We start from the raw sequence: 12837 nt of genomic DNA on the forward strand, positions 1-12837 counted from the left end.
TTCTCCCTCATATAGAATTTGCTAGAATTAATGAAAGTTGGAAATGTAATTTTTTTTTTCTTCCATACAGTTAACTGTCTCTAGTTGGTTTTCTCCATTTTTAATATGCCTTTAATGCAAATGCATGTTGACTTAAGTCCCTGTGAACAGATAAGAGGTTGACCTGATTTGTTTTGCAGTAAAAGTTGTTTTTTGTGAAGTATGTTATGTTTGTTTGGAATGATTAACCTCAGTTCACAACTGAATGAGTCTTGGGTGAGTAGGAATTTAGGAATTAATTTGTTTTCTAGATAGAAGTAACAGTTCTCCAGTCACGCTACCTCAGCAGCTCTACAGCAATCCATATTGTTAGACCAGATGGGAAAAAAAGGAGAAAAAAATTTGTTTATTCTTGTTAACTTACACATAGCAAGATCAAGTAGTCTGTTTGCCGACCGATTCTCTCCAAACTTTTAAATTGAAGGCTAAATACTCTGTTTATTACTTGAAATTACTGAACTGCTCTAGTGAACTACAAAAACTGAGTATTATTGGAAATGCTGACCGGATCCTAATGACAGTGTTACTGTACATGTCCGCAGTGTTTCACTGCTTCATTAGTACACTTGGTACACTCACTGTATCTGCCCTTCTCAGCAGAAATTTTTGAGTGCTGTCCTTGTTAGCCAATTTAAATTGTATGGGAGCAAGACATCTTTTGCTTTCCTTGCTGCTGACTGCATGGGAAAGAGCTGTTTTGATGGATCGGTGACTCACATACTCTCTGGAGTTGTAGGGGGTTTTTTTCCTACAGACTCATACAGGGAAATTCTTTTCTTAAGTGCGTATCTGTTAAACCTTTTTGTCCTGTTCCTTCCCTTTTCTTCTGTTTTCTCCCTCCTAAACTGATGATATAAGATCTCAGTCTCTGAAGAATGGGATTCCTCTGTACTTCAAATTCCTTTCTTTCTGCTCCCAAGAACAAGACAGGCACATAGAAGCAGGGGTTCTGGGGAGTGTGTGAATACAACCCAGCTGATGGGTCTGATCTTAGTATTTGGACTGTGACACTTGGCTTTTTTATAGTTACAGATAGGAGTTGTATATTTTGTTTTGGGTTTATTTTTTTTCTTTTTCCCCTCTTCAAGATCTATCTAGCAAAGTTTACCCTATAGGAAAATAAAAGCTTTTCCTGGTGATGTTTTTAGTTTCAGAATGTATCACTGAAAAATAATTTGCAGTGGAAACTAGACTACAGGTCAGAGTCTACTTGTTAATGGACGTATCCAAAGTAACTAGAATTTCATAAATGTGAGGAACAGAAGTTAAAACTGTCTCTTAGTTTCTAGTCAGTTCTACCACGTACTTTATTTTAGGTTGTAATCCTGTAGGAGAATGAGCATCTTGTTCACACGTTGGGCTGAATGTTGCAGGATCAAGTGTGGTTTTGAAGTTCTCGTCCTGACTGGAACCACTGTAACTTTCTGTGGTGATTTTTGGTGGCAGTAGTATTGGAATAACTCTTAAATTTGCAGATATTCCAGTGTATTTCTGTAACTATTAAGTAACTATACAATTAATGCTTTTCTAAATGTAGAAACTCTACTGTTAATGTAATTTTGCACCTGCTTGAATAAATGGATGCAGATTTTGTGCGGCCTCTTGTACTGCTTTACCAGTGAGTATTTTCTGCCTGTGATGTGATAGATTTATATTTATGTTAGTGCATAAACAACAGTTACACTGGTTTAAGTGGCATAATTCACAGCTTCAACTTAAATGGTAAAATTTTATGTGATGACAAAACCTCAGAAAGAAGATTCTATTAAAGGGAAAACGTGTGTTATCTTTGAGGGTTTTTTCTGAATTCACTGCTGATCTGTTGTGCTAATGGAATGAGCTGGGACAGACTTGAGATAGAGTGGGGGTTTTTTTAGGTTTTTTTACTTGTGTTTTGCTAATTCTAATGTTTTCTTTAAAACTAACCAGGAATATGCTTTTGATAAAATGACTATGTCAGGCAAGGGAGGAATTTTCGAAAAGTACTGTGTTGTTAGAAAACAAAGGTGTTTCCATGAACCTCAATCAGTTACGATGGGAAATTTTTTAAAGGTGATTTTAGTCAAATAGCACAACTGTGCTTGCGCTCACTTAGGATGTGAAGTCTGAAGTTCTTCGTAAGACTGTTCTTTTCCTTCTGATTTGGAACAGGGAGATATTTGAAATCATGGGAAAAAAGTGTTGATACACAAACTAGTGGCTTCCCAGTCCTGTTCTTAAGTCTGTTTTTTGGCTATGTACAACAGTGACCTATTTTTCCTAACATCTGAGCATCCAGCAACTCTTGTCATCATCATTTATCTAAAGGTTTTAGAGGTTTAATGTTGTGGTGCTTTTCTGCTTTTTGTTTGTTTTTACACCAATCAAAATAATGTATTGTGAGAGCTCTCTACAATATAACGAGCTTAGAGCAATGGACTTTGTTGCTTGCCTGTATTACGTTCTGTTAGAACTTGGCAGCAATTACAACTGAGGCTTTATTTAACACATCCGCATTTCTAGCGGAGTTAATTTTAAAGGGTTTCTTATTAGTATTGGATGCTTTGTCAGTCAGTGGCAGAATATGCTGCAGAGTTGCAGTGGTTGCTTCTCATAGCCTATCCATTACAACATAATGTGGTTTTCAAAGTTTGTTTTGCTTCTGTTTTAACAGGGTTTGAAATGAGGATTGATTTCCTAGAAATAGAAATGCTGCACTTTTCAGTTCTTCTACGTTCTCAAATATGCGTGTGCGAATTTGGGAGGCAAAATTTTTCAGCTTAATTTGGATATTCTGAACCTCAGTTAACTTTCAGTATTAGAAGTCCATGGACTTCTGCATTTCCAGTAAACAAAGTGAAAGTTCAAGTGAAAATTTCCTTCTTGTCCTACATGTTTGATGGTTGTTGATGAGTGGAAAAGGTTTGACAGTTATGATAATGTAATTTGAAATCAGGTGCCTGTTGTCACTTTACATGGCTATTTTTATGACCGAGTGAAAACCTGTAAGTCAGTTCCCACCCACCCCTGAGCTCTGATCTGCTTGGAAAAGTAACCTAGCAAAAAAACCAGGAGGCAGCTTACTTTCAGAGTTTGTTTGTGAATCTAGCAAAACCGAAGATTTTTTTTTTTAAATTCCAGGACATTTAAAATGTTTTGATATGAATTATTTAAGCTGCGTGCTAAGCATAGGCTTGTATTTCAGTATGCAGCCTGGCAAAACTCTTTGTCTGCAATCTGTATAGCTTCCAACTTTTGTTTGTATGATACCATATACGTTTAACCTCCATCTTTTATTCACACTAAATGTTGAATGCTAGTATTCTGTAGTAGCTGCTTGGGCAATGGTTTTGGTTGTTCATTCTAAATATTTGTAGTCTTCTGGCTGACCTTTTAATTCATTTTGGGAAGCATTGTGAAATGCTGGTATTGTGTGGGATGCCCGATGTAGCGGGGAGGCGCTTCCTGTGCGAGGGGAAGGATATACTGTCTTTGGGGTTTGTAGAGCTGTTGTAAGAGCTCTGTAAAAAGTGCCTGTATTTACATAACTCGAACAGTTAAAACTGTGGGCTAGATGACGACAAGCAGCAGCCCTGTACCCTGTGGCTTACTGAGCCAAACCTCAGTTTTGATCTGTCCTGACTGCTTAAGATGAATTAATTTTGTCATCATACAAGTATTAGTGTAGCTTTAGGTGTGCACGTGAACAGGTTGTGGTAGCATCTTGACCATGGCAAGACAAATAAAACCTCACATGAGGATTGTGTGTGTGTTCTTATAAAAGAAGGAAGATTTTTTTTTTTTTGGTGTCTGTATATGAACATGGTTTCATTTCATGCTGTACACTTCCATGTTGGCTTGATAGTATAAAACTTGCACAACTGCAAAAGCTTTTAAAACTTACACAAGGACAATATGAATGAAGTCCTGTAAAACTTTTACTTTAAAGGGGCAGTTCCAAGTGCAGATTTTTCTGTTTCTGTGGTCAGAATGCAATTCTTTCCAATTGTTGCCCTAGTAATTGGGATTGGGAGCCTTTTCTTAAATCTGACCTCATCTGGGGACTGATTGTGCTGCAGGTGATTGGTTTTACTTGTTTGAATGGCTGCTTGTGGATTAAAAACTTGCTGGATCGTCCCTACCTTGTCCTTGAATACTTCAACTGCAGTTTTCTAATACAGTATATATAATTGGTGGCTCACAAATACAGCCTGGGCTGAATGCTGTTCCTAGGGTGGGCAGGTGGCATGTGGTAAAAACAGCACATTTCACTTAGGAGCAACTGTTAGTCTCAGCTGAAGGCAGTGCTCTGACACATTGTGGAACCTGATCCTTTTGCTCTTTAAAATCTCTTTTGAGATGCTGTTGTGGACCAGCATTTTTTTTTCCTGTTTAAAAAAAAAAAAAGTGCCCTTCATTGTCTTACATCATCCATCTTCTCTGATCACAAGCTCCAAAATTAAATTACCTTCTAGTACCCTGGAGCGAGGATATGGTCTTTTGTATGATTCCTTGCGGTGAATGGCATTAAAATGAGTAGAATAGTTGGCTTATTGGTTCTAATCTTCAAAACGCACAGCTCTCATTCCATAAATATATAGATTTGTAGATGTTAATGAATGCTATAAATGATTTTTTAAAATCTTAGATATTGGAAAATTATTTCAGTTTTCATTGAGGAAGTGAATCTAAAATGTTTTAAGAACTATTTTAGTTGGTGGCTATTTCGTTTGAGAGGCATAGAAATAGTGTTAAGCTAAGTGGAGACAGTATCTGAATTGTGTTGGTGTTTGCTTTCTAAAGCTTATCATGTTAATGTTTATGTAGTACCTAGTACATTGGGGTCATTTGGCTGGGATCTTGGATCCTAACTTAATGCAAATAAGAATGAAGGTTTACTCGGCACACACCTTTTGACCAATTTTATGTCGTTAACCTGCCCCCTCTGCCCTTTCCCCATTTTACTGTATCACCATGGAAAAATTGCTAGCAAATTGACCTTCATATAGCAAAAATAGCTGTCCTGTCTGGATTTGAATTTAACTCAGTTGATTGATTCAGTCATTTGTGGCCACACAAGAAGCCCCATTCATATGATCACAAAGCGTAATAGCTGTTTGTACAGTGAGATTGATCTGATTACCTTTCTCTGTCTTGTGCTATTTACAGTCTGCTGCCAATTCACAGAAAGGGAAGAGAATGGCCGCAAAGGAGAAGTTGGAGGCAGTATTAAACGTGGCCCTAAGGGTCCCAAGCATCATGCTGTTGGATGTCTTGTACAGATGGGATGTCAGCTCATTCTTCCAGCAGATCCAAAGAAGTAGCCTGCACAACAACCCTCTCTTCCAGTACAAGTACTTGGCCCTTAATATGCATTATGTGGGTAAGTGTACATGTATTTAAGAGAAAACACTACTGTAATAAATACCGTTTTGCTTGCTACAAGAATTCTAAGAAATTGGTAATAGCATGATAATATATTGATTACAACAAATAGTGCAATAATATATTTATTACGCTTCTGCTTAAGGGACTGGTTGTGTTAGCAGTAAACAGATCCTGTCTAGGGTCTTCTACTGAACTTTGTTATTTAGTCTTGATATGTAAATAGAGTAAACCTGGTGTCTGAAAACACAGTTGATACCCTGAAAGAATAGCACAGTGACTTTGGCCTGTGTCTGATTGATGAGAAAGCTGCTGTGAAATGCTGTGCAGACGAGAAGTACTGTAGCACATCATTGGCATTAAACAAGAGACTAGGGAAAAGGTTTCCTAGTCTGGACTGTGACCACAGCACCAGAAGGTTACCTCTCACTGCTGCATGGACATGGCTCTTTGGTTTATAACCTTATGAACCGTATATATGCTGTGAGTGGATTAGATTAGGTAAAAAGTCCTTGTGTTGCAGATAAATGGACAAAATTACTAACACAGCTCAGGGAGCTGAGGTTTGAATCTTGGCCTGCAAGTCTAGCTCTGAAATGCCAGACATCTGTTTTTAGGAGATGAAAGGATTGATGTTCTGGGACCTGCTCTTCAGGTGGGTATGTGATTCATCTAGTGACTGCACATGGAGTTAATGAGGGACTGGATCCAGGCTGTTGAGGTTGATCTACCTGAGTACTGCCTAGCTTGGAGAGGAATGGCTAGCATATAATTCTCCTACTCTGCAATGTTTCTTCCTTGTAGATGACTTTGGAGGATAAAGGTGTGTTGCGGTTGGCTAAAGGAAACACCCTTTAGTTAAGTAGTTATAGCACGGGGGTTTTTTGAAGTAGCTTGTCCAGGTTTTAATTCTGACTCTGTAAGTGTGGGCATGTGACTTTTCTTTTTTTAATCTATTAAATGTCTGTTGTCTGGAAATTATTTACTGCCATTAAAAACACATGTGGCTTTCTTTCTTATGGCTCCACTATGCTCATGCTGGGATGACAATGTACTTGTAGTGCAAAAAGCTGGTGTTACAATTCTATGCCTTTTTCGTACATTTGTGGGAGAGAGTACTTGTTTGTTGCTGGTGAATGTGACACAGGACCACGGTGGCACATAACTACAGCTGGCTTTTTCATGCACATGTATGCACACAAGTACCTTTTAGGAATTAGTTTATCAGATCAGTTTCTAATGCATGTCTAACAGTTGTGCAGTAGGCTATCAAGATGTCAGTGGGTAATTTCCAGCTGTGACATAGCCCCTCTTTATAGTCATTTGATAACCTTGTCCTTGCTTAAGTATGTTGAGATAAACCAATAAGAAGTGCTACAGAGAGTAGGTATTGTCACCAAAGTATTTCTCACCTGGATGCTATTTTAGTACTAAACCAGTGGATTCTGACTTTATGCTCCTCATACAAGTGGTGCTTTTGTGTTGGAGCACAATCACTCAGGAGGGCTTTTACAATATTGAGTGTACTTTTACTGCTCCAACTGGTAGTTGCTGATCAAGAGCAGCTTCTAGATCATCAAACAAGTTGCTTGCTTTATAAGATTTTCAGATGTTTTTTAGTGGCAAAACTTTGCTAGTACTTTTCAAATAATGTTGATTTGTTTCAATTCCTTGGTTGTTTTTTTTTTAAGCTGTGTCAGTGTGAGGCTGGGCTAAATCAATTTGCGTGCCTACACGAGATTTTATATAGATTTAATTGCATCACTTTACAATATAACCTTAATTAAAATGATGTATCAAAATATATAAATTGGATTTGTAAGGAAAACAAAGCACCTTTCCACCAGTTTGGGAAATTAAGCGTCTTTGAAGATATGTTGGAGGAAATTAACTGCCAGTGTGTAATTTAAATAACAATGTACTGTGGATATGTTTCAACATGCTAATCTGTTTTATTTAGGAAAAAATCCTCTGTTTGCATTTGCAGTTAGGAGACACAGTATCAACAAATGCTGTGGCTGCTTTGCAACATTAAACAATCGCTGAATTTCTTATATAGGCAGTGTGAGATACCGTATCATAGAAGCGCTTCTAGCAGCTTAGGAAATTGGGTGCATCTATCTTGGACAGATGCTCAAGGAATGATATGGTTAGAGACCCATCAAAATCAATAAACTCTACCAATCTAGATATTGTGAACCTTTTCCTGGAAATAAGGATTTGAAGTTTGAAATTTGCTCAGAACTGGGGTTACCAGGAATATCTTTTCTGCTTAAATGCACTTATTTTCTTCCATGTGTTTGAATTAAAGTGTGAAATGCCAGTTGTTTTTGATCAAGTGATACATGTTACAGTGGGATTCACGTTCCAGTTATCAGTACTGGGAATGTAATAAAAGACTCTTGGATGCAATTTGTCCTTTGATTTTTCCCTTTCATATCTTTTCATGAAACAGCCCTTATCTGCTTTAGTGAAGGAAAATAGTTCTGATAACCAGTCAACCGCAAGTTCAACTGCATGAAATTTAGCTAAATATACATAAAGCAATGCAAACAGCAGAGATAAATTTCTGGTTAGAATTGCTGAATGTAAACAGATTAATTTCATACAGGAAAAATTGCAAAGTAATTTTGTTTATGAACTTTTATCTGTGAGATGGCACTGTGGTTACTGTTTCGGCAGGTGTAAAAGGCCTGTTTTAAGAGTGTTGAAAAATCCTGAATTATAAGCCTTACTTGCAAATGTGGCCTGTGAATGAAAGTGCATTCTGTAGGTCTTCCTGAAGTGTGTAGGAGTATCTTGTCAATAAGCACTACTGTCCCAGGACTCACCCAAATGCTCCAAGTCATCCTGTTTAATTTTTTTGGTAACCCATTGAGATAGTCTGGCTGAAGATTAGCATGTGATAAATTTGTGTGCAGTGTTTACCAGATACAATTCTGTCAGTTGGTGTGGTGTCTGTTGCCAGGTGGAAGGATCTGGAGGGAAAGAAGCTTAGAAAGCAAACCAACTTTTTTGCCCACAACTGCTATAGGTATAATGTGGTTTCATTAAGATTTCATTAAAATAATTTTGTATAAATTAAAAGTAGCCTCTCCTTCAGGAAAGGTCTGTACTAGCTACAATGGCTTTTATCTCAAACTTCTGTGTAGGGTAGACTAACCTCTGCTACTGCCAGACTCAGTGTTTTCTTCTGCATTGTAGAGTAGCTCCGAGAAGGCAGTCACTTCTCTTTTGATGAGGTGGAAACAGTTGAAACCACATAATTTTCTCCTGTGAAGGACAAAGCAATGCTATTTGTGCTAACTGGTAAATACTCTTGAGCTAGATGGGAAGAGGAAAGTCATGAACTTAACCTGTAATCATAGTCAAACTTGGCATTCAAGTCATTGTCATGCTAGAGTCACAGAATAGCACTAAATACATAGTGTTTTCTTACCTAAGAATAAAAATAAGAGCCGTCTTCTATCTTAAACTATATTCTTTGTCATTATAAAAAAAAATAAATTCTTGGGGAAAACAGTAAGGAAACTATTTAAATGCTTGGAATAGGTGGAAGGTGTGTCATCTTTCACAACCCTGTTTGTAATCACAGTTTCTTAAACAATGTGGTTTATACCTTAAATCGCTCCGTCACCTCACCTGGTATGTGTGAACTACTTGATATGAATGCTGCTTTTAAACAGGGTTTGATTGAGGAGAAACCTTATGAACTTACTGCTGTGGTGTATTCGCTGATTCCTCTCTACTTTGGTCTGCCCACTTTTCTTTAACCTATTGTGCATTTATTAGAAAATCTTTTATTTGGATTGCTTTTTTGTGGTGCCTTTTCTCTTAAGAGGAAGGATACAGTACTGTGATACAAACACAGTAAGAAGTGTCATGTGAAGCTTCAGTGTGAGAAGAAGGAAGCAGTTGGCTCATTCCAGGAACAAATTTTCCAAAATTGTGAGAAGAGGATGCATGTCTAAATGTGGCAGTTAATGCATACAAAGATGAGGTGCTGCTCAGATTCAGCATCTCTGGGTTTGCTGTCCTGTGCCTTCTGTCTCCCTCCTGCCAGCAGCATTTAGATAAATGGGTAGTAGGACTATTTTCTGAGTGTTACTATTTTAAAATGTAGCTATTTTTAACCAAATGCAGTTTTATGACATGGACTTGGTCTTTATTTCTTAAAAAAACAACTTGCTATGTCTTCATAGACTCTTGGATAAAATGAAGTCTATGCTGCAGTTGGTAGACACAGAAGAGGGCAGAGAGTGTACTGCGCTCAAAATATAGCATATCCTTTTTTCTCCTTCCAGCTCTAGAGACTGCTCGTTCCTATACTGCTTCCTTAGTGTCGTAGGCTTTTACTAAGCAGCTTTCTCAGCACATGGATACTTTCAGGTAACTTTTCTGTATAAAGCTGGTATCTCTTTAGCAACCTACATCACTCTTTATTAAAAAAACCCCTCAAACACCTCCCCAAAAAAAACCCCAAACCCAACAACCAAAAAACCAATAGCAGCTTGCTTGAAAGGAGTCACTTACAATTTTGAGGTTCAATCTGAGTACCATTCTTATGACAACATGGCAATTTGTGTTCATAATTTAGAATACATTGTGACTGTTTATATTTTTACAGTTCCACGTCTGCATTCTTTTCCAGTACTCTTCAGGTTCTCTGTGGTTATAATTAGTCCCAGAATTCTGATTATTAGGTATGATGTATTACAGAAAGAGCCTCTGAATCATATGGCAGAACTAGAGTCAGAAGTCCGTTTTATTTGTTCAGACAATACTGCAAATCTCTGTAAGGAACTCAGTTCTTGGGTTATTTATACTTAGAGTGCCCAATCTGTTAGGCATTTGAAATTCAAGAAACAGCTGTTGAAACTGATGGCAGTGCCCCAGTAATGAGTAAATTGTTTTGTTGGCATTATTTTCACTGAGATGTGCAGATGTTGATAACAGGATTTCTGATCTCTGTTTATAGTTGCACCGTGCCATGACTGGGTAAATACTAATTTTCTTGTGTGCAAGTATGTTTAGATGTGTGTTTTCTCAGTTTAGAACTAATTTTTCAACATTTTCTGAAGGGCAAAATATTTGCCACATTAGTTGAAAGTACAGTACTTCATGGAGTGAATAACATTTGTTTGGGCAGATCTGGCTGAGTGGGAGGGTGAGGAAGAGGCATGCCTTGGCATTGCCATGCAAAAACATCACTCCCCAAAAATGCAGTACACCTTAAAGCCCCCTGCACTTACAGTGCGGTGGTGAGACAGGCTAGATGACAGCTACCCTTTGTGGTGGTAGTACTGGTGCCTCAGTGGCTGCTTGAGACTGACAGGGATTTTGGCATTAAGTGCTCTCTGAATGGCTTGGCTTCTGGTTTGATTTCAGTGGAGTGAATTTTGCATGAGCCATGTGTTGGAGCTGCCTCTGATGTAGGAGGGGTCATTCTGTGTGGTGGCAGAGGTTCTCTATGTCTTTGCCTTTTGTAACAGAGCAGATGAAGAACTAGTCTCACCCTCAGGACAGCATAGCTGTCCCAGTCAATTCAGAAGACCCCATTTGGCTGAGTTATCCTTCAAAGGATGCTTAATAAGAATTAAGGATGTACAAGGGCTTTTTGTCTCCCCTTTTATCTGACTTAAAAATAAGTGGCTGTTAGGGTTCCTTCTGGGCTTGAGCTAGCCTCCAGTGAAGAGCCCACAGAATCTTCCTGGTAACTTTTGCATCATGTCTTTAACTGCAGTGAGCTTTAAAATATATCTTTGAAAAGTCATCCACTTGAGATGATTTAGGCATAGACAGTTTGTTAGTGTAAACTGTTGTGTTACCAGTCTGGTGACTTGTTATCCTGAGAATTAGACACACTGAAAATAAAGGTGCCAATTGTCATATAATGCTTCTGCCATATCAAATAAAGTCTTTCAGAAGTCTGTCCTGTGGTATTGGCACTTTCATGTTGTGGCCAGATAGTTGTCTGAAAAAAATGAAATGAGGACAGTCAAGGGTTAGGCTGAAATGAAATCACTAACTCAGTACTGCAGTGATCCTGCATTGAGTTGTGAGAGACAGGAGTTTTGATATTGTGTGGCTTACGACTTGTTGCTTCACAGCTTTGCAAGGTGAACCCTTTTACCCTCATAGGATACGGGTGAGTGGGAAGTTAGGGTCCCCCCAATTAATTCCCTGGTAGAATCCAAGCAATTGTGCTGTTACTTTCTGGCATTCCAAGAGATGGTGTGGTTTTATTAAGAAATGTTACAAACTCTTTCATGTGCAAAGTTGTCATTTTTAGACTAAACCTGCAGGAAACTTTGAGTAATAATGTGAAGTGGACACAAGGGATCTGTAATCATGCAAATGAGCACTAAAATGTTTCATAAAGAGGATGGCTTGCAACTTTGATAGTACTCCAGAAGCCTCCATTGTATGCAGCATGTCAGTAAAACTTAGACACCTGAGTCGGCAAAGAGGTAATATCCGGTGAGAGAAGCTGGGAAACACCTTGGTGGTACACAAATAGAGATTGCTGAAAGGCAATCAGTGAGCTGCTGCTTACTGTAACAATGAGCATTGCACAGTGAGAGGTTTTCATCTAGCTGAATCAACGAGTTGTACATGAGGTCATGAGCTAGTTAATACATGTGTTCTTGTCTAGCAATGTTTAACTTAGCTTTTCTGCTTATTATTGTTTTCACAGTTTATTTTCTCCAGTGGGGCCTAAATCTGTACTGTCTTGCAACAGAGGCAGTAGAAGTGCTCTGCTTCCTTGGGCTCCTGAATAGGTACCGAGTGGTGGGTCTGTGTATTTGTAAGGTTGGTGAAATGGGTATTCTATAGTGCTCCTTAAAGCTGGAAGCCTGAAGGTGCAATTCTGTTTCTCGGTGGCCTAGCACTAGGGCAGTACTACAGGAAAGTTTATTCAGTTTATTCTCTTTTGTCATTATCTTTACCAGAGCAGGAATTGGGCTTCACTGACCCTGCTGCTTACACTTAAACAGAAATGTACTTGGTGAGTTAGAAAGGACAATGCATCAAGTCCCAAGGGTGAAAATAGCATGCAGGGCCTAGATCAAGGGAGGCGAGTGCTCATTGCAGATGTAGAGCTCAGAAAGCTTTGGATGAAAGTTGGTGTTAGTTACCGTTAACCCTACTATAACTGTCTAAAGGTTACCCAGTAAAATGAATGTTTCTCAAACTGTAAATCCCATGTGTGGAGAATCTTTCCAAAGGGGTATATGTTCTCAACATCATGTTTTCTTCTGACAGAGGAGGTGCAAATGAAAACGGAATATAATGATTTAGATGAGAAAGCTGCTGTGAGAAATTTAATTTCCTGGTCCTTTTTTCTGAAGTAGAATCTCGTTTATGCCCTACGTTAATTACATCATTTGGCCAGACATGAACAAAGGGAATAGAATATTGCTACTAGTGTCT

The 12837-nt window shown here is 38.4% G+C and overlaps 1 protein-coding gene across 1 annotated transcript in view; it reads left to right on the forward strand.

Moving 5' to 3' along the window:
* RNF145 (ring finger protein 145) overlaps nucleotides 1–12837 on the forward strand; it is a 46176-nt gene that overhangs the window by 3951 nt on the left and 29388 nt on the right. The window contains exon 2 of the mRNA XM_074883412.1: nucleotides 5188–5401. Coding sequence (XP_074739513.1) covers nucleotides 5218–5401 — 184 coding nt within the window. The 5' untranslated portion in view covers nucleotides 5188–5217. The remainder of the gene's footprint in view (nucleotides 1–5187; nucleotides 5402–12837) is intronic.

The sequence above is a fragment of the Strix uralensis genome, chromosome 14 (genome assembly GCF_047716275.1).
Source record: "Strix uralensis isolate ZFMK-TIS-50842 chromosome 14, bStrUra1, whole genome shotgun sequence".
Taxonomy (NCBI): Eukaryota; Metazoa; Chordata; class Aves; order Strigiformes; family Strigidae; genus Strix; species Strix uralensis.